Raw genomic sequence first — 21485 nt, 5'->3', positions numbered from 1 at the left:
ACTGAGTTTATTAAAGAGGACAGTGAGAACATGAGTGATCCAGAACCCTGCAGAATGAAACACACTGAAGATACTAAAGAACAAAGAGGTTGGTGTTTATTCTTCATTCATTCATGATGATGAACAACATTCATATTAGAAAGATTCAAAAACACTTCTGCACATTTAGATAAACAGTCAAACTATAAAATAGGTAGCCTACTGAATTTTCAGCAAATGTTCAGTAAAGGGAGGTTTGAGAAACTTTCATCTTGACTGTCAACACCAGTTCAAACGAAATATTATTTTAGCCGTTTCATTTTACATTTTATATCTGCTTCACAATTTTTTGCAACAGTGTTACTAGAATTTTGGACATTTTTCAATATCGTTTACAACATTGTGATTTTTTTTTTTTTTAAGCGATAAACATTGAACACCGAACTGTATCAAGTGAATTGGTCGACTACTTTAGTAAAGCCTGGGGCTGCATGTGTTAGATTCTACAACATCCTGTGCTCTCTCTCAGTTCCTCCTAAAGGATATAACCGTTGCACCATGGTCAAGAGGGCATGTTGCTTTTCTTAGAATAGCGTATAGTCCCCTCTTCGTCTTTAAATCTGAGCTGTCAGTTTCACTTCCTATATTTTCCATGTTCACCTCTAGACAATAAACTTGTGTGCCATAGTTGAACTGCACTCTGTGTCTGTCTTCTTTGGTGCACTGGTTTTTACCTGCTTTTCTGTGCTAGATCGCTGTGATGCATTTTTGCTATTCGCAATCAAGAAGAGAGAGAGACCTATCATGCGGAGCCACAGCACACACAACAGGAAAGCCCCTGCTTAATGAGTGACGATAAAGGAGGGAAATAAACATTAAAACATCTGGTCTGTTAGGCCTATGATATTAATCTTTTTATTTTTGATTTCAATTTTGGCTTCCAAGGATTATAAAAGGAAGATATTTGAGGAAGAAACTATCAAAAACTAGCCATCTATCGCAACTTCCTTTATTTTATCAAAACAATTGTAATATTTCATTAGTTTATTTATGTATCCACCTTATTCCTGACTAGCCTACTGCGTTTCAAATTATGGGTTACACTTCTGGTTTGGGGAACTTAAAAAGAATGAAACGAATCGTTTCAAATCATAAGGTTGCTCTACAAATAAAGCTTATCCGTCAGTTTGACTGAATGAGCTGTCAATTTTTCTTTCATGTTTTATTTTCAGACATCATGAGAATAACGTAACACTTGGTATTTTAACGAAACAAGTTATAACAAGCTCTTTTCAGCCGCTGCTTTCTATCCTCGTGATTATTTTCTTTTGTCCCTTTTGCATACCATTTTAATAGTATGAAAAAGTACAACTTATACTGCACATTTGTTTGTGGTCTGTTCTCCCAATATAATTTACGATATATCCCATTAATAATTAACTGGAACGCACGAATAATCTCTCGTTTTTCTCCTCAAAGCCTCACGTCTCTTTCCAGGTTTGTTTTCACAGGTAGATACAATTTATTATCTGTAAAAATGACGGAATTCACTTTGAAATAGTACAACGAAATGCTGAAGTTCATGAACATTTTTTATTAAGGCAACGTATGTTACATAATACAGATATATATCACATATAGTTGTATTTAACCCATCCGTTATTTCTGTGGAAAGAATCACATTTTTTCATGGCCTGTAGAAAGTACCTTGTTGATGCTTTTACACTTTTAAATGTCCTTTTAATGTTCGTTGGTTGAAGGGTGAGTAGAATAATGTCATCTCATTGTACCCAGTTTAAAACTAAACATATTATTGCGTTCATAGAGCGAGTCTTTCATTGACTGTTTACAGCTTAACGGAAGTTACTCCCATAACTCGCGCAAAGCATCATGGGGCATTGGAATAAGGTGGATAAAGCACAATTAAAACAACATAATGTTGACCAATGTGCTGCACAATCACACAATAAAATAAAATGACAAAATTAACTTTCAAACAAACAGTGACATACAAACATCTGTTAAGAGCCTCTTGACTAAATCCAGCAAATGTAATTTCAGGTTTAATTTAAAATAATTTAGAGAAGGAGCCAGTCTAAGATGTAGAGGTAGATTATTATAGTGCTTTGGAGCTGCTACTGCAAATGGCTTGTCACCACTCAGTTTTACTCTGAATGTCTAGGATCATCTTATTTGCTGATCTGACAGACCTAGATGGTTTATGAATATGAAGGAGTTGTACTAAATATGGTGGGGCGAAGTTATGCAATGCTTTATATACAATAATCAAACATTTACAATCAATTCTGTACTGGACAGGCACCCAATAGAGTGAGGCTAAAACCAATGTTACAAGCTGATTTTTGCAAGTGCCGAAGACACACGATACACCCATATACAGTATAATCTAGTCTTAAGAAATGAAAGCATGAATAATCCTTTCAAAATCACTGGAGGACAAAAATGGTTTAACATTTGCTATGGATCTTAAATCGAAGAAACAAGATTTGGCCACTGAATTGATCTGTTTATCAAATTTCAAAGAACTATCAAATTGGACACCAAGGTTTGTAACTACAGATTTACAGAAAGATTTACAGTGTCAGGGGCTCCGAACCAGATTATTTCAGTTTTGCTTTCATTCAAATTCAGAAAATTGTGTGACATCCAAGATTTAACTTCATGAAAACATCTGAATAGTGACTCAAAAGAACTTCTGTCATGTTTCTGTAAAGGTAGGTACACCTGACTGATATCTGTGAAACAATGAAAAGATTCTCCATGCTTATGAAATGTAGAACCTAAGGGTAACATATATAATGAAAAAAAAATGGGGCCAAGAATGGATCATTGTGGGTCCGTGTATCTTTTGGTCATTCATTTTTTAATTTAATATTGAAATCAGAAAATGAAAAAAACGCTTTTTTCAAACAAAACGAAAAACAAGAATTCGGCTTGATTTTTCGTTCAGTGGTAGAAAATAAATAAACAACTTGGATATTTGATATCAACATGTGGGCGGGAATGAAACACCCCTTTCCGCTGATTGGTCAACCAAACATTAAACAGTGCCGTCGTCAGTTCTTCCGCAGTTCAGCGCTGCAGAATAATAGTCCTTCACTGCGATAGATTTAACGAGTTTATTGCAACTACACATAATCTCTTTTAAATGTACATTTAATCTTAATCTCAATCTCTTTCTCATCAAACAGCCAGACTAACGAATGACTTGACACATACCATATTGAGGCAGAGGCTATAGAGGCTTTCTTCTGTGTGTCCATAAATTTGGCAACTTACATGTGTTCATTATACTAGTTTATCTCAGAAATAACAATTTACTTAGCACCTGCACTCACAACTACCTAATAACCAACACCTTTGGCACCCTGCCTGTTTTATTATTGCTGACCACCTATCAAAAACTGTGGCAACGCTTCGCAACTCACGCGACAGCACAGAGATAGTGAAGCCCAGACCAATGTCAATTTAAGTCATACACAGATGTCATAACTTTTTGTTTTAGGCAATACACTGAGATTATTCAATTAATATTAAGTATTGTCCGGCTAACTGATGGCAGACAGAATGGTTATTTTCTCTGCCAACTAAACTTCCAAAGCAAATAAAGTCACAGAACCATTGAGCGACTGACTCGTAGTAGGCACATAGAGTTGATTCATTCCTGAATGAATAAGAGTCTTTGAACAACCCATTAATATAGACGATGATTCAGTGACCAATTAATATAGACAGCCACTTGATTTTATTCCTGAATGAATCAGCGCTTTGAACAAATCGACAAATGAATAAATGACTCCTTCTTTAACCCTCAGGGGTCTGAGGATTTTTGGGGCCCTGGAGAAGTTTTGACATGCCCTGACATTTGTGCTTTTTTCAGTTGTTCATAAACATATTAATGACAAATGTGTCATTACACTGTATTCAGCACAAACTAGGCTACAATAATATGTGAGGAACATGTATGTACATGTTTGTGTTTTTGAAGGAATAACGTTTATGCGTGGTTATTGAAAAAACAAAAAACTTAAGTCACTGAAATAAGGCCAAAAAAAAAAAAATTAAAACTGTGTTCATAAGACTTCTGGGTATTGGAGGTTGTAGACTAGAGTTTTTGCTTCAGAATGAAGTAAAAAATGATCCTTCCTACTCCTTCATATAAAACAATAGAGAGATTTAAATTTTCTAAGACACTTTTGGTCAAGAAACACAGTATGCATGGAGGCGTGAATCCTCATGTATAATGGGTGATTCTCACCTGAAAAGACAAAAGAATTGAATAATAATGACCTGAAATGACTTGCATATTAATGAGGCCTTTCAGTCAGGTAGGCTGTGAAAAAACCCTCTGTGATCATGCTGATAACAGGATTAAAGTCCACTCAGGACAAAAAAAAAACATGATTTTTGTGATCTTATGCATGCACGTATTATTGCACATGATACGAAGAAAATTTTGTATAGGCCTATGTTAAATTACACTACCAGTCAAAAGATTGAACACATTGCCATTATAATGTTTTTAAAAGAAGTCTCAAGTCTCTAACCAAATAATGGTTTTCTATTTTAATATACTTTAAAATATAATGTATTTCTGTGATGCAACGCGTCTGAACATTCCTACCTCTAGGGCATTTCATATAGGCTACTACATTTGTTATATTATAGAGCCTAAATGTTGATGTGCAGTTGACAAACTATACATCATTAAAAAGATCTAAGACTCAAGCTTCACATTTTGACTCTTACAATCTTATATTGACCATAATTTCTTAATATGCTTAAAAGCATACACATTTGGAGAAATATTGATGGATTCTCATATGTTTATATCAATTTTCTATACAGAGGAGTAATATGTATTATTCTATATTTATTGTCATCATTATGAGCGCTGGATGCTGTGTTTTTAATTCATACTTGAGCCAGAGGGCGCTCTGCCCCTTTAGTCCACAAATGCCTCAGTAAAAGAAGAGGCATATCATGTGACAAGGAACTAACAGAGGCAAGAGATCGCTAAATATGGCTATTCAAAACACTTTTCAAGACAATAAATACACGATTGAGATGACGAATGCATGTATTGACTGAATTTGCGTTTGAATAGCGCTCGCTCCGTGGGCGTGGTCGCATTAGCGGATAATGAGCTGAATCACTGACTTCTGACATGGCTCTCATTTCATACAGATTACATAAACACAGAAGGTTTGTTTTCGATTTGACTTATATGTTTTAAAACCTGACATCTTAACGTTTTTTTAGACATAAGTGTAATTTTTTTGTCATTAGTATTCACTAAGTTACAGTTCATTTTCTAAGAACTATCAGATTGGAGTTCGTTCAGAGGGAGACGAGAGATCACGCATCATGTTAGTTTTCTTTATTTTACAAAAAGCACAACATTTTGTTTTTACTCTGAGTGTACACAAATGAAAGAAGATATTCCACAGATTAAAATGGTGTATAACTCTTAATTGTATGTGCAACATTGACGGAGTATTTTGAGTCTCTTTCACACTGATAAGAAAAAAACCACGGTGGTATTGCCCTCAGACCTCAGAGTGTTAATACAATGACTTACCGCCACCTAGTGGTGATATTACTTTCATAATCCAAGTATCATGCCTGGAGCCCTGGAGACCTACAGGCAGGTGTGGGGGTTGCAGACAGGTGCGGAGGTCTCCAGGACTGTTCTAGGACCTCGGGCCGTGGACAGCCATGGTGGGTCAGGTGACTTGGACGGTCCTAGCGAGTTTCAAGCCCCACCCACATGTGTCCCCCACATGTTTCCCACCCACGGGTACATATTTTTGGGAGACTTAGGGGAGGCTGGATGTGCTCGTGGCATGGTGTGGGTTTGTGGGCTGAAGTGGACTTGTGGGCTGATTGGGTGGGCTCGTAGGTTGCTGGGGTGAGCTCGTGTGTTGCTTGGGTGAGCTCATGGGCTGTTGGAGCTGGCTGGTTGACTGCTGGAGCTGGCTCAACGGCTGCTGGAGCTGGCTCGTCAACTGCTGGAGTTGACTCATGGGCAGCCGAGGCAGACTAGTTGGCAGCTGGGGCGGGAGCGTGGTTGGCGAGGGCTGGAGCGGGCTTGGTGAAGGCTGGGGCGGGCTCAGCAAAGGCTGGTGAGGGGTCTGGAGACGGAGTGCATGACATGCCCTCATATTCAATTATAAGCTCCACTGGTACTGAAGCGGGCTCATGGAAGATGCAGCGGGCTCGTTGGAGACCGGAGCAAGATCGAAGAGGCTGGGAGCAGGTTCAGCCCAAAAGTCTATTAACCAGTCCTCTTAATCATTGACTGGCGTTTTGGGCTCTTTGGTGGCAGAAAACTCAGGAGACTGGGACTGCACGGAGGCAGAAAACCCAGGACACTGGGATTGCTTGGCGGCCTTTTTCTTTTTTCTCCTTGGCCATCTGAGCTCGACGGAGGATCTATCTTTGGCCCTCACAGGGTTTGGGTCCGGCAGGACACCAGGGGAATGCCCACTGGAGGGGCAGGCAGAGGAAAGCGGCGATTGCCGAACTGGCCAGGCCGCCTGTGTTTCTGTGGGGACTGGATGAGGATTACACGATCTATTAAGAACCTCCTCAATGACAAAATCAGAACAATTTAAAAAACAAAATCAGATTAATTGCTTAATTGCTTTGAAACGGATCGTGTCCTCGTCCAGCCCCACCAAAAAACAGGCATTCAACGGGGCATCTGGCCAATTCTGTATAAAATCCTTATTATATTAGGAGGCCAAAAAATAATCGTCCTCCATCTGAAGCATGGGAATACCCCGTCCATGTGCAGCCCGAATTTCAAACAAGACGAGTAAACTCAGAAGCATGCTTTCTCCATCGTTTTTGATTCCTGTTCTCTTGGTGTACCTTCTGAACTATGTTGCAATGGTGGATGCACTATTTTTCTTCTCTGATCCTGCACAGTGAATGTCCGGTTGATGACACGATGTCTGGTAAAAGTATAGAAAAAAATGCACTGCGCACATGTCTGACTCGGTCATCCACGCGCATCCGTGGTTTAGTATACTTTGAAGGATGAGCGGACACAACTGCGCGCGAGATCCATCCGGGCACGGAAAGTGAAGTATACCCAGGGGTTGAGACGCAAGGGCAGACCAGGAATTTACTATCAATGCCTGAGACAGATGTAATCCATTGACATGGCGTCTCCATAGAACGAACTGTGATGAAATAGTCTTTTTAATTTGATCTAATAACGGAGAATATGGTGTGACCGTCTGGTTTGATAGACTTGCCTTCAGCTTTACTAAAAAGACACCTCAGTTTCCACTTCTTCTATGTGTTATTGTGATGCATGTTTGCTATTCACAATCAAGAAGAGAGAGATCTCTTACACGGAGCCACAGTGCACACAACACGAAAGCCACTACTTAAAGGGTCAGTTCACCCAACAATGAAAATTATATAAATTATTGCTCACCCTCATATAATTCTACACCTGTAAGACCTTCGTTCATCTTCAGAACAAAAAGTACGATATTTTTGATAAAATCAGATGGCTCAGTGTGGTCTGCATCGCCAGCAATAATACTCCCTTTTTCAACGCCCAAAAAGCTACTAAAAGTATATTTAAAACAGTTCATGTGACTACAGTGTTTCAATCTTAATATTATAAAGCAACAAAAATACTTTTTGTATGCCAAAAATAACAAAATAACGACTCTATTCCACAATATCTAATGAAGGGCGATTTCAAAGGCAAGGCAAGGCAAGGCAATTTTATTTGTATAGCACATTTCATACACAATGGTAATTCAAAGTGCTTTACATAAAGAAGAATAATAAAGATAAAACATAAGGAATAACAGTAAAACAGATAATTTTGCTATCTGGATGGAAGAGCTAGGAAGTCTTAGGGAGTTTTGTGTTGTTGTTGCCGTCAGAGTGGATCTAAACCTCACACGACAGGACCGCTCTCTAGCGACCTGTTAAGGCACTTCAAACTGGTAAACAAAGTTTCAATTGAGTGAACCCTGGGTATTTCTAAGTGACATGATCCTGATGATCTGAGTGATCTGTTAGGTTTATATTCTGTGAGCATATCCGTAATGTATTGGGGTCCTAGGCCATTGAGTGATTTATAAACAAGTAACAGTACTTTAAAATCAATTCTAAATGCAACTGGAAGCCAGTGCAAGGCCCTGAGGACTGGTGTGATGTGTTCATGTTTTCTGGTTCTGCTCAGAATCCTGGCAGCAGCGTTTTGTACGAGCTGCAGCTGTCTTATGGTCTTTTTGGGAAGACCAGTGAGGAGCCCATTACAGTAATCCACCCTGCTGGTGATGAAAGCATGAACAAGTTTCTCTAAGTCTTGACTGGAGACAAAGCATCTAATTCTTGCAATATTTTTGAGATGATAATATGCTGATTTAGTTATTGTCTTTACATGGCTACTAAAACTCATATCTGACTCCAAAATCACACCAAGATTCCTGACTTGATTTTTAGTTGCTTGACCCCTAGCATGAAGATATGTGTTCACTTTGAGAACTTCATCTTTGTTTCCAAACGCAATGACTTCAGTTTTGTCTTTGTTTAACTGAAGGAAGTTTTGGCACATCCAATTTTTAATTTCATCAATGCATTGGTACAGGGAGTCAATGGGGCTGTAGTCGTTAGGTGATAACGCAAGGTAAATCTGGGTGTCATCTGCATAGCTGTGATATGCAATTTGGTTCTTTCTCATTATTTGGCTCAGTGGTAGCATATATAGGTTGAACAGGAGGGGTGCAAGTATTGAACCTTGAGGGACTCCGCATGTCATGGATGTCCACTCAGACTTATGGTCACCGATACTCACATAATAACCTCTCCCTTCTAAGTATGACCTGAATCATTTAAGAACCATCCCAGAAAGCCCAACCCAGTTTTCCAGCCTGTCAAGAAGAATGTTGTGATCGACAGTGTCAAACGCAGCACTGAGGTCGAGTAGAACCAGCACTGATAATTTACCTGCATCTGTGTTTAGGCGAATATCATTTATTATCTTTATGAGTGCTGTCTCTGTGCTGTGATGCGGTCGGAAACCAGATTGAAAGTTGTCAAAGTACCCATTCAAACTTAAGAATTTGTTCAGCTGATTGAAAACAACTTTTTCAATGATCTTGCCTATGAAAGGAAGATTTGAGATTGGCCTGTAGTTGCTCAATATGGTGTTATCCAGATTGCTCTTTTTCAGGAGGGGCTTAACAACTGCAGTTTTCAGGGATTTTGGAAAAGTCCCAGAGAGAAGTGAGGCATTTACCACTTCTAGGAGATCTGCTTCTAAACAGTTAAACACACTTTTGAAAAAAGATGTGGGAAGGGTGTCAAGGGCACAGGTTGATGTTTTAAGGTGCTGTACTATTTCTTCCAAAATTTTACCATCAATTGCTTCAAAAACAGACATAATGGCTACTTTCTGAGGTTGTGATCTGCTCTGTTTTTCCCCAGTGCAGCTCAAGGATGTGCTGATCGCCTTTCTGATATTATTAATTTTCTCAGAGAAGAAGGAAGCAAACTCACAACATTTGCTGTCTGAGAGCATTTCACTGGGAATCTGACTTGGGGGGTTTGTTAGTCTCTCTACAGTAGCAAAAAGAGTGCGGGTGTTGTTTAAGTTTCTGTTTATAATATTTGAGAAGAAGGTCTGTCTAGCTTTCCCTAGTTCCACATTGAAAGCATGAAGGTTATCTTTATAGATGTTATAGTGGATTTCAAGTTTTGTCTTTCGCCACATCCGCTTAGCTTTTCTGCATTCTCTTTTCATATTTTGCACTGTTGTTGAGTTTCTCCACGGTGCTTTTTGCCTGCCACTCTTCTTCCTGACTTTCACAGGAGCAATGTTATCAATAACATTCTGTACTTTTGAGTTAAAAGAATCAAGGAGAAAATCAACAGAGTCTGCAGATATGCTTGGTGTTAAAGATATAGCCTTCATAAACAGAGCACTAGTATTCTCATTTAAGCATCGCTTTTTGACCGAGATAGATCTAGCTTCAACAGTCGGAGAGATCAATAGATCAAAGAAAATACAGAAATGATCAGATAGTGCTACATCCTTAATGACAATGGATGAAATGTTTAGACCCTTACTAATAATTAAATCTAGTGTATGTCCACGATTGTGTGTGGGTCCATGTACATGCTGAGTCAGATCAAAAGTATGCAAAACTGTTAGAATTTCTTTTGCCATATTGGATTCTGCATTTTCTATGTGGATGTTAAAGTCCCCATTAATAGCAAAACAGTCAAACTCTGAGGAAATTGCTGATAACAGTTCTGTAAAGTCCTCCACAAAGGCTGGAGAATATTTTGGAGGCCTGTAAATGACTATAAGTAGAATGCGAGGAGCACCTTTTAACACAATACCCAAGTATTCAAAAGACAAGTAATCACCAAATGACACTTGCTTGCACTGATAGACATCTTTAAATATAGCGGCTACACCTCCACCTCTCCTAAAAGCTCTGCAGACACTCATAAAAGTAAAGTTAGGAGGGGCTGTTTCATTCAGGATTGTTGAACTGCAACTGTCTTCAAGCCTGCAACTGTCTTCAAGCCTTCAAAACACTGCTTCATGAAGCTTTTAATCTTTACAGATCATTTGTTCCGAATCAGTGGTTCAGAAAACAAAAATCACATGATTTCAGTAAACGAGGCTTCATTACAAGTGTTTTAAAACTTAAATAGTTCACGTGACTTTGGCAGTTTGATATGCACTCCGAACCACTGATTCGAAACGTCTTGGTTACGTATGTAACCCTCGTTCCCTGAAGGAGGGAATGGAGACGTATGTCAGTAGTGACTGACGAAATGGGATATCGCTAGAGAGCCCTGTCAGCTTCGTGTAAACTAAAACAAGCCAATGGTTTTGCCTTGCGATATTTGCATAATGCACACTGCCTCCGCCAGGTGGTATAAATAGGGAAGCAGACGCAATCACACTCTGTTTGGTTGCTGAGGAGACAACATTGAGTCTGCACTACAGTGAGAGCACAGGAAATGTGATGACGGGATGTACGTCGAACGTGACCAACTGAAAGGGAACGTCTCGGTTACGTATGTAACCCTCGTTCCCTGAAGAAGGGAACGGAGACGAATAGTAACAGACGAATTGGGATCCCAAATAAAACACCACAGTTACAGACCCCTTCCAGCGCCCAGTGCAAGCTCTAGCCACCTGGGGCACCAGTGGGGCGTAGAAGGGGGCGAGCTTACACCAAGAGTCTACTGCTGTTCCGCAAGACCCACTACAGGAGACTTAGACAACACTTAGACAAGACCTGCTCCTCGTCCTCCCTGACTCTACAGGGCATCCATGCCGAGCATGCTGTTGGTCAGGGAATAGAACAACTGGCAGTGGGCAGTGTCCGGGGAGGCAAACAGATCTATCTTAGCGGCCCCAAAGCGCTTCCAAATCAGCTGGACCGCCTGGGGATGGAGTCTTCGTTCGCCCGAAGGCTGCCGTGAGAGCTCGTCAGCTGCATGGTTGAGCACGTCTGGGACATGAATAGCATGAAGCGACCCCAGATCCTTCTGACTCCATAGCAAGAAATGGTGGGCAAGTTGCGACATGCGGCGGGAGCGTAGACCACCCTGATGGTTGATGTACGCAACGGCCGCAGTGCTTGTCTGTCAACAGCTCCTTGAAGTGGCTCAGTGCAAGGTGTACTGCTAGCAACTCGAGGCAATTGATATGCCAATGCAATTGAGGTCCCGTCCACAGACCTGATACTGCATGCCCATTGTACGTGGCACCCCACCCTGTGGCGGACACATCTGTGTGGACCACAGCATGCCTGGACACTTGCTCGAGGGGAACTAAAGGCTCGCTGTCCGGTGCTTGAGCGTACTCGGGCAGTTCTTTGTACTGATATGCCCAACCCTCGAACGCAAACCATAGAAAGGATCTGTGTCGAGGCAGAATCAAGACATGAAAGTATGCATCCTTCAGGTCAATCGCTGCAAACCAGTCCTGTGGATGGATGCATTTGAAAATGTGCTTCTGCATAAGCATTACTGCTCTTTTTACTGCTCAAACTGCTCTTTTTGTGCAAAAGTGGGTACCGCTGGACTCCGCAGATGGGCTCCCTCGGCGACAAGCAGGCTGAGGCTGTGCGGCCGGCGTTGGGGTGGAGGCAGCAGTGGACTGCTGGGCAGGACGTGTTTGATGGCCTCAGCCTGCTTCTGTGAGGCTGAAAACTGCATCGCCAAATAGGCCGACCTGAGACAGGGGGGAGTCCAGGAACCGATATTTATCGATCTCCCTCATGTCAGCCAGGGTCAGCCAGAGGTGGCGCTGCTGCACTACAAGTGTAGCCATCGCCTGACCAACAGAACACGCTGTCACTTTGGTCGCGCAGAGGGCGAGGTCAGTGGCGGTGCGCAGCTCCCCCAGCAGCTGTTGGTCTAGACCACCCTGGGGCATACCCATAAGCATTTTTGCTGGGGGAATCTGCATGTAACCCCTAGCAGCTCCGTCATCCAGGGTGGTGAAGGCGGAGGAGGGACCAGGTCTGGCACGAACGTTATGCGGCATTCTTCAAGACTTGGTTACCTCCTCATGCACCTCTGGGAAGAAAGGCATTGAAGTGGGGTGTTGAGGACCAGTGCGGCCGCCCCGAGATACCAATCATCGAGCCGGTGGAGAGTTCCAGACGAGCCCGACCTTCTTGGCAGCCCGGGAAAGCATAGCCGTCAACTCGGGATCAGTCTCAGGCAACGCCACCGTCTCAGTGGGAGGCAACGCAGCCAAGTCTTCATCTCCCGGGGTCTCATGCTCACCTTCCGATGCCGCAATCGACATCTGATCATCAGAAGGAAACGACTGGACGCTCCATAGAGGGACCAGCAGAACCCAACGGCAGCACCACAGGCTGCAGTGTTGTAGAGGGTTCAGGGGCCCGTGGAGCGGCACTCAGTGGGGAAGCTCTGACCATGATCCGCAAATCACCCTGCCTACACACAGATGTGCCGTCACTCCGGTCGGAGCCAGAGAAAATGGCTGCACGGGGCATAGGGGAGGGGATCCCCACTCCCTGAGAACCAAGGAACAAGAGTCTTGATCTTAACACTGAGGTAGTCATGTTCTTGCAGTGAAATTATACACCTCTGAATAATCTTTTTCTGGCTTGAAGAGTTTCACTCTCAGTCAACAGCTACAGGAACACTATGGATGGCTCCAAAGCATCTGCTTCCCTATTTATACCACCTGGCGGGGGCGGTGCCCATTATGCAAATATCGCATGCCAATTCCATCGAAGCTGACAGGGCTCTCTAGCGACTACTGACATACGTCAAACGTGACCGACTGAAAGGGAACAAATGATTGGTAAAGATGTGAATGAGCCGATGAGCCATTGGATTTGGTCAAAAATATCTTAATTTGTGTTCTGAAGATGAACGAAGGTCTTATGGGTGTAGAACTACATGAGGTTGAGTAATAAATGATGTAATTTTCATTTTTTGGTGAACTAATCCTTTAATGAGTGATTGTTTAAAGAACTAAACATTCAAACGTCTGGTTACACTTTAGGTCTATGATATTAATCTTTTTATTTTGATTTTGGCTTCCAAGGGTTATAAAGAAAGTTATTTGAGGTGAAACTATTAAAAACTAGCCACATTCTGTCTAGCACAACTTCCTTCCCTTCACTTCAGTGCACTTCATTTCTCCCTAAATCTCAAACTTAAGATCTCAAGCATTCCACTAACCTGCACAGCAATCAACTAGACAAACTCTGGACAATGCCTGTAATATGCTTTAACCATGCTTTCAGATAGAGAAAAAATAGAACAGTTTTTATAGGAGCATGGCAAAGGTACAGAGCCCCTAAAGGGACCTTGGCAAAAATAAAAATATACAGACTTTTGCATGCGTATGAGAAATGTATCAGCGTCACAATTTCTGGTTTGTGTATACTATAACCTATTTCATTTGTGCTTCACTGCCCATGAAGAAAGCGAGAGTATGGATCCGCATGAATTAATAAAGATTAATATAGAGTACATTTGTAAAAGATAAATTAATAAATTAAAAAAAGATAAATTTGGCTTTTTTAGACCAGTTCGTCTAGGATGAATCCAGCTAATTATTTGGGGTTTTTTTTAAACATGTGCCTCTCTTTATATCTGAAGTCCTTTGTGTCTATGGCTCTGCTTGCAATAAGCGCTGTTAGAACTGAATAAAGAAAATAAGCATTTCTGTGCCACCTGTAAGGATGCGTAAATCCTACAAAGTGGTTTAATAAAGGGTGTTTGATCTTGTGAAATACTAAATTTTACTAGGCCTACATTTTAAAGTTCCAGTATTTTTTAAGAGACAATATAAATATGACCTACTGTCCTAACGAAATCTAAGTTTTTATCATTTTTACTGTACCAATGTTTTTTTTGAACCATTAAACGTGGCATTATGACAATGCACACTGAGCCAGTTTCCCAACGTGATTTTTTAACCACCACAAAGTTAAATTTGTTAAAATGGACATAAGTGCTTGAAATATGATGCACTGCCCTAATGAAAGCCACATTTTGAGCATGTTTTACTCTATCAGCCTTTTTTTTAACTTGGCAAAAAGAACAATGCACACAGACATTCATGTCGCGGTTTCCCGGCCATCACAGAGAATGCTTTAAAGCGGACATAAGGCCGTGATATAAACTGCCCTATGAAAGCCACATTTCAGCAAATAGATCGTTAATCATGCACATCCATACTCTCATTTTCTTTTGAGCAAGATCTTTATTAATTCATCCGTGTCCATGCTCTCCTTTTCTTAATAATTTTGAGCAAATAGATCTTTATTTCAAATAGATCAAATAGAGGACTGAGTTTGCCCACACCTATTTTAGAGGTTCCATACAAAGGTCACATGATTCATTACATAATTTTTCTCCAATATGATTGGTTCTTCAAATGTATAATTCAGCAAACCCTTCTGTTAATAGGTATAAGCAATTTGGCCCATGTTTTGGGGATATTTAGATTTCAAAAGCATGTAAATGTTAATCCTGCAAGAAAAAGAAACGTTTGTTGTGATTAGGGGTGTGACAATATACCGGTATTGGCGATAACCACAATATTAAAATGACCACGACGCTTATGATATCACGACATGTAAATATTTCAGAGCCAGTACCTGATTGAGCTCTCTGGTGGCAGTATTGCACCTTAACGCTGACATCTGTCAAACAAGAAGACGACGCAATGCTCAGCTATTCCAAGAAGTCGTCCGAACAGGAAAGTAAGAGGCTCTGTCCATACCCGAAAAAAGTAAAGTAAGCTCGACAGTATGGGAGTTTTTCAGCTCCTTACACAGCCATTTACGGCATTTTACAGAGAGTAAGTTGTGATTATTTTACTAGTCATGGAATTGGAAATGTTATATTAACCTGTTAACAGCGATTTACTGTGTTCATATATTTAAATAAAGGGTGATTCTTTTAATAAGTAGCCTACCGCTTTTTCTTTACTCATCTTATTCAGCGTGATATAGCTATGCATGCAGATATATGCCCTCAAAATTCAAGATACACGGGCATTTTTTGTCATTATATCATATTATAAGATGTAGTTGTATATTACAATATCACACAAGCAAGAGTGCCGTTTTCCCCAAATCAGCACAAATGCAATGTTCCTTCAACTTATTGTTAAATGAATAATGTTACATTTTAGACACAGTATTGTTAATATTGTTTTTTCCCCTTTATTTCGCCAACAAAAATTTCAAAATGATGAACAGCAGAACAGAGCCCCTGTGTAACAGAAATGTTTTTGTTATACTGACTGAATCCACGTTTAGAACGAATGAATTTTGTTGATAATGATTTCAGTTGATTGGTAACAGCAATAATGTATAGGCTACTATGCTACTATTAATTTTTATTTCTTCAGGTCACTTCGTACTTCTCTCTTTAAATTATTTTGATGCACTGAAAAATTTTTTTTTGATATTTTTTACTTTGATTTCAGACCCGATGGAAGAGAGCGAGGAGAGTGAAGAACTGAGTGAAGTGGAGGAGAAACATCATGACAAACCTGGAGAAAAACCTTTGAGTCGCTCAAAGACTAAAAAGACATTTGTAAAGAAAAGAAGAACCAAGAAATCTACAACCTGCACTCAGTGTGGAAAGAGTATATCAACCAGACATCTTGATGTGCACATGAGAATCCACACCGGAGAAAAGCCGTTCACATGTGAACAATGTGGTAAGAGATTCACACAAACACCAAATCTTAAGAAACACATGAGGATCCACACCGGAGAGAAGCCGTTCACATGTGATCAATGTGGGACAAGCTTTGCATCAAAAGTATGTCTTCAAAGACACATGAGGATCCACACTGGAGAGAAGCCGTTCACATGTGATCAGTGTGGGAAGAGTTTCCCATACGAACAAAGTCTTGACACTCACTTTAGACTTCATACTGGAGAGAAGCCGTTCACATGTGATCAGTGCTGGAAGAGTTTTACACAAAAAATACACCTTAAGAGTCACATGATGAGCCACACTGGAAAGAAGCCGCATGTATGTGATCAATGTGGAAGGAGTTTCATAGCTTTAGTACTCCTTAAAAATCACATGAGAATCCACACCAGAGAGAGGCCGTTCATATGTGATCAGTGTGAAAAGAGTTTCACAAACAAACAAAGTCTTGACCGTCACCTGAAAGTTCATACTGGAGAGAGACCGTTCATATGTGATCAGTGCGGGAAGAGTTTCATAGATTCTTCAAAACATAAAAGACACATGAAAATCCACACTGGGGAGAAGCCGTACGCATGTGATAAATGTGGGTTTAGTTTCACAGAATCAGATAAACTTAAGAGACACATGAAAATCCACACTGGAGAGAAGCCGTACGCATGTGATCAATGTGGGAAGAGTTTCAGGGATTCAGGAACCCTTAAGATTCACATGAGAATCCACACTGGAGAGAGACCGTTCACTTGTGATCAGTGCAGGAAGAGCTTCAAAGATAAACCAAGTCTTGAGCATCACAAGAGAGTTCACACCGGAGAGAAGCCGTTCACATGTGATCAGTGTGGGAAGAGCTTTAAAGATAAATCAAGTCTTGAGCTTCACAAGAGAGTTCACACCGGAGAGAAGCCATACATGTGTGTTCAGTGTGAAAAGAGATTCTCTCTCAGAAAATATCTTGATGTTCACATGAGAGTTCACACTGGAGAGAAGCCGTTCACATGTGATCAGTGTGGCAAAACATTTCTTGTGTCATCAAACCTGAAGAAACACCTGACAGTTCATACGAAGGAGAAGCCACATTCATGTTCTGTGTGTGGAAAGAGTTTTTCACTGCTGCAAAGTTTACAGAAACATCAGAAAATTCACACTGGTGTGAGAGAGTACATGTGCTTTGAGTGTGAGAAGACTTTTATTTCAGCAAGCCATTTAAAACTGCACCAGAGAATTCACACTGGAGAAAAACCTTACAAGTGTTCACACTGTGACAAGAGATTCAGTTGTTCATCAAATCTGAAAGCACATGAGAGGATCCACACTGGAGAAAAACCTTACAAGTGTTCACACTGTGACAAGAGTTTTAAATGTTCATCTACTCTGAAAACACATGAGATGATCCACACTGGAGAAGTCCACAATAGATTGTGATCTTTTATATCTTCATAATAATGTTAAAACTACACCAATGAATGCTCATTAGGTGATTGTGCTGACTGGCCAAATTATATCACTCCGTCAAGTGTCTTTCATTCATGGTGACGTATTTGAATAACAATTCAATGCGAGCTAGCAATAGAGCTAGGGTCAGTAGACTTAAATCAGATCATGATATGGACTAGTGTCTGTGAATATTAAACCCCAAAAGACTGTCAAGGGTCTCACCTCAGTCATGGTATTGAGGGTGAAAGAGAGCACTGTTTTTGTTACGACTGCTGCCAGTACCAGGACTCAAACCCATAACCTTTGGATTACAAGTCTGACTCTAACCACTATAGGCCACAACTGCACATCAAGTGGTAGATAATATGTATGATTCAGAGAGACGGCAACGTGGCCGTTTCATATACACCTTATTGTATAAAAACAAACTGTTTTTGAATTGGAAATTGATGTGTAAAGAGAAAGATTGGAAGTGATAACTTTTGTATAAAAACAAACTGTTGATAAATTGAAAAGTAATATGTGGAAAAAGGAAAAGAAACCCCAACAACAGATGTTTGTATTAAAGGTCCCGTTCTTCATGATCCCATGTTTCAAACTTTAGTTAGTGTGTAATGTTGTTGTTAGAGTATAAATAAAATCTGTAAAATGTTAAAGCTCAAAGTTCAATACCAAGCGAGATATTTTATTTAACAGAAGTCGCCTACATCGAACGGCCAGTTTGGACTACATCCCTCTACTTCCTTCTTTAATGACGTCACTAAAACAGTTTTTTGACTAACCTCCGCCCACAGGAATACACAAGAGTTGCGTTTGTAGAGTGTGTTTGTCGCCATGTCGTCGAAACGCTGTTATTTTCATCCCGCAGTCCAATCACCGGGTCTGATTCCGGCTCAAATTGATAGGGTAAAATTAAAGACATGTTTACAATAACACTGAGCGCGTGCATCTCCACGTTATGGTAAGAGGCGTGACCTTTCCGGGTAAGGAGCGCTAAGCTGGTGTCGAATCACAACACAGGAACCACTGGCACAATCAGAACTCGTTACGTATTTCTGAAGGAGGGACTTCAAAGAACAAGGAAGTCATCAGCCCGTTTTTATGACAGTGGAAACAGCGGTATACAGATAAGTAAATTATGTGAAAAATACTGTGTTTTTTTATACGCGAAACATGAACACATGTTATATTGCACACTATAAACACAATCAAAGCTTCAGAAAACCACAAAAAACGGGACCTTTAAAGAATGACAGACAACTGGTATTGTAACGCCTTTATTAAAGCATATATTAATCACTTATTAAAGAATAAAAAAACAACTGGTAATGCATTTGTTAGTAACATGTTAGTAGGTTAGAAAGGAAATAACATGTATTTGAAAGAAAGGCAATCTTACCATTGAAGGATGTCTTGATCAGAAGCGCAGGACGCAGCAGTGGAGAAGAGTCCAAAACAAAGAAACGAGGCCTCTATATATAGATATATGAGGGGAATTCCCAAGAAGATGACATCAAGAGGTCAGATAGTCTATAAAAGGCTGGATCATGAACCAGAATCATGAATCGAGAACCAGAACCAACTGATGATGCCTCCATTGCTGATATTGCCTTGACTGAAGAACTTTTTAATACTTATACTTTATTTGATTACATGTATAGAATGTTAATAGAATATATGTAATGCTAGTAGTATTAATGTAATAAATAAATGAACTTATAACTTTATAACTACACTCGGCCTCATGTGGCATTAATTTAAGTCGTTGAGCCTGAACAGACCACGGAGAAGTCTTCTGTCTGATTGTAAGTATTTTTAAAATGCTTATAATTTAGGTCAGATTTGACTTTCTTACCTAACCTGAGAATAATAAAAATAAGGTAAAGGTGCTTAGAGACGCATCGCAAAACAGTGCACATGAACTTAATTGACATTCCATTCTTATTCTGTAGGGTTTAATATGGATTTGGCCCCCCCTTTGAAACTATAACAGCTTCAACTCTTCTGGGAAGTCTTTCCCCAAGGTTTAGGAGTGTGTTTATGGGAATTTTTGACCATTCTTCTAGAAGCACATTTGTGAGGTCAGGCAGTGATGTTGGCGAGAAGGCCTGGCTCACAGTCTCTGCTCTAATTCATCCCAAAGGTGTTCTATCGGGATAAGGTCAGGACTCTGTGCAGGCCAGTCAAGTTCCTCCACACCAAACTCGCTCATCCATGTCTTTATGGACCTTGCACTGGTGCGCAGTAATGTTGGAACAGGAAGGGGCCATCCCCAAACTGATTCTACAAAGTTGGGAGCATGAAATTGTCCAAAATGTCTTGGTATGCTGAAGCATTAAGAGTTCCTTTCACTGGAACTAAGGGTCAAGACCAACCCCTGAAAAACAACCCCACACCATAATCCCCCTCCACCAAACTTTACACTTGGCACAATGCAGTCAGGTAAGTACCGTTCTCCTGGCAACCACCAAACCTAGACTCGTCCATTTGATTGACAGACAGAGAAGCGTGATTGGTCACTCCAGAGAACACGTCTCACGTCTCCTAAATTCCCTGAGCTCCTGAGAGCGACCCTTTCTTTCACAAATGTTTGTAGAAGCAGTTTGCATGCCTAGGTGCTTGATTTTATACACCTGTGGCCATGAAAGTGATTGGAACACCTGAATTCAATGATTTGGAGGGGTGTCCCAATACTTTTGGCAATATAGTGTATCATTTCATTCATTTATCATTATAGACCCCTTTGGAGCAGACGTCACAATTACGTCACTTGCAAAAGTCAGAATTTTGAGATATAAACTTGAAATTAACTTTTTTTATTCTTTTAATTCGTGGCTTAAACAAAAACAAAACAAAACAAAAAACAAAGTTGTACGCGTCAAGAGACTTATACACTTATAGCTTCTCCTGAGTATAAACATTTGGGGTGTCAATCAGGTAATTATATATCTCTGGCCACTGGATGCTTGGCCATTTCGTTTCATCATTTATCCACTGACAAGGTGCTATGGCAAACGGATCCGTAAGCTGTATCCCACTCAGTAACGTTAATTTTTTTAAATAACAGTGCTTATCGCTGGGTGATAAGCTGCTGTGATATGCGGACAACATTTAAAAAAAAATAATAATAATTATTATATTCTATAATGTTTCTAAATCTTAACTACTTTGAACCACTTCGTCGTAACTCTCTAGTCGTACTGGTTATCACTCCCGGGTTTTCTGCAACCATGATGCGCGCGCATCCCGAATGTTTACAAACATTAAATAGGCCTATTGTACAATACTTTAAACATTTAAATACACATATCGTATATTAGACAGTCAGCAGTACGTACCCACCAATGGGTGTAAGTTGCCTTGTGTGATTATGTTATAATTAGTAGGTAGTCCACAGTCTCTCTACTAAATTTTTCAACCCTCTAACTAATGTGATTCTTTTGTTTATATGCATCAGTATGTTTGACTCTTGGAGAAGTTGAGACGGCAGCTCTTGCGAGTGGGTGTGGTTTCAGCGCTGACAGCGGACACGCCCACAGCGTTTGAGAGCAGAGAATACTGCTTATTTTTTTCATGAGTTTGGTAACTTATTTAATTTACTTAGCAATATTTTTTAATCATTCAAATTTGACTGGATGTTTAATTACATGTTTTTCTGTGGTGTGACAAACTCCAGAACACATACTTTATAAACCTTTTATGCATTAAATGATTTTAAGTAAATGCAACCATAGAAATGATTGTTTGGTTGTTGAAATGTTCTTTACTGGTATTCTCTATAATGTCTGTGTTTGATGTATGAACTATAGACTTGTTGATTAGTTTTA

At 40.2% G+C, this 21485-nt stretch overlaps 1 protein-coding gene across 2 annotated transcripts; it reads left to right on the top strand.

The window, feature by feature from the left end:
• Positions 1-7: 7 nt before the first annotated feature.
• On the top strand, positions 8-18309 carry LOC125280238 (gastrula zinc finger protein XlCGF26.1-like). Of its 2 annotated transcripts, XM_048210636.1 has the most exons (3): positions 30-88; positions 731-866; positions 15989-18309. In XM_048210636.1, the coding sequence occupies exon 3, from the start codon at positions 15994-15996 to the stop codon at positions 17644-17646; it is 1653 nt and encodes a 550-aa protein (XP_048066593.1). In that variant the 5' UTR covers positions 30-88; positions 731-866; positions 15989-15993; the 3' UTR covers positions 17647-18309. The 2 variants fall into 2 exon arrangements, with proteins under 2 accessions (XP_048066587.1, XP_048066593.1); XM_048210630.1 differs by lacking the exon at positions 731-866 and having other exon boundaries at positions 8-88.
• Positions 18310-21485: the final 3176 nt, after the last annotated feature.

This window comes from Megalobrama amblycephala, linkage group LG1, assembly GCF_018812025.1.
Source record: "Megalobrama amblycephala isolate DHTTF-2021 linkage group LG1, ASM1881202v1, whole genome shotgun sequence".
Classification (NCBI taxonomy): Eukaryota; Metazoa; Chordata; class Actinopteri; order Cypriniformes; family Xenocyprididae; genus Megalobrama; species Megalobrama amblycephala.
The sequence above is the reverse complement of the archived record's forward strand: the minus strand, read 5'-3'. Positions and strand labels throughout refer to the sequence as shown.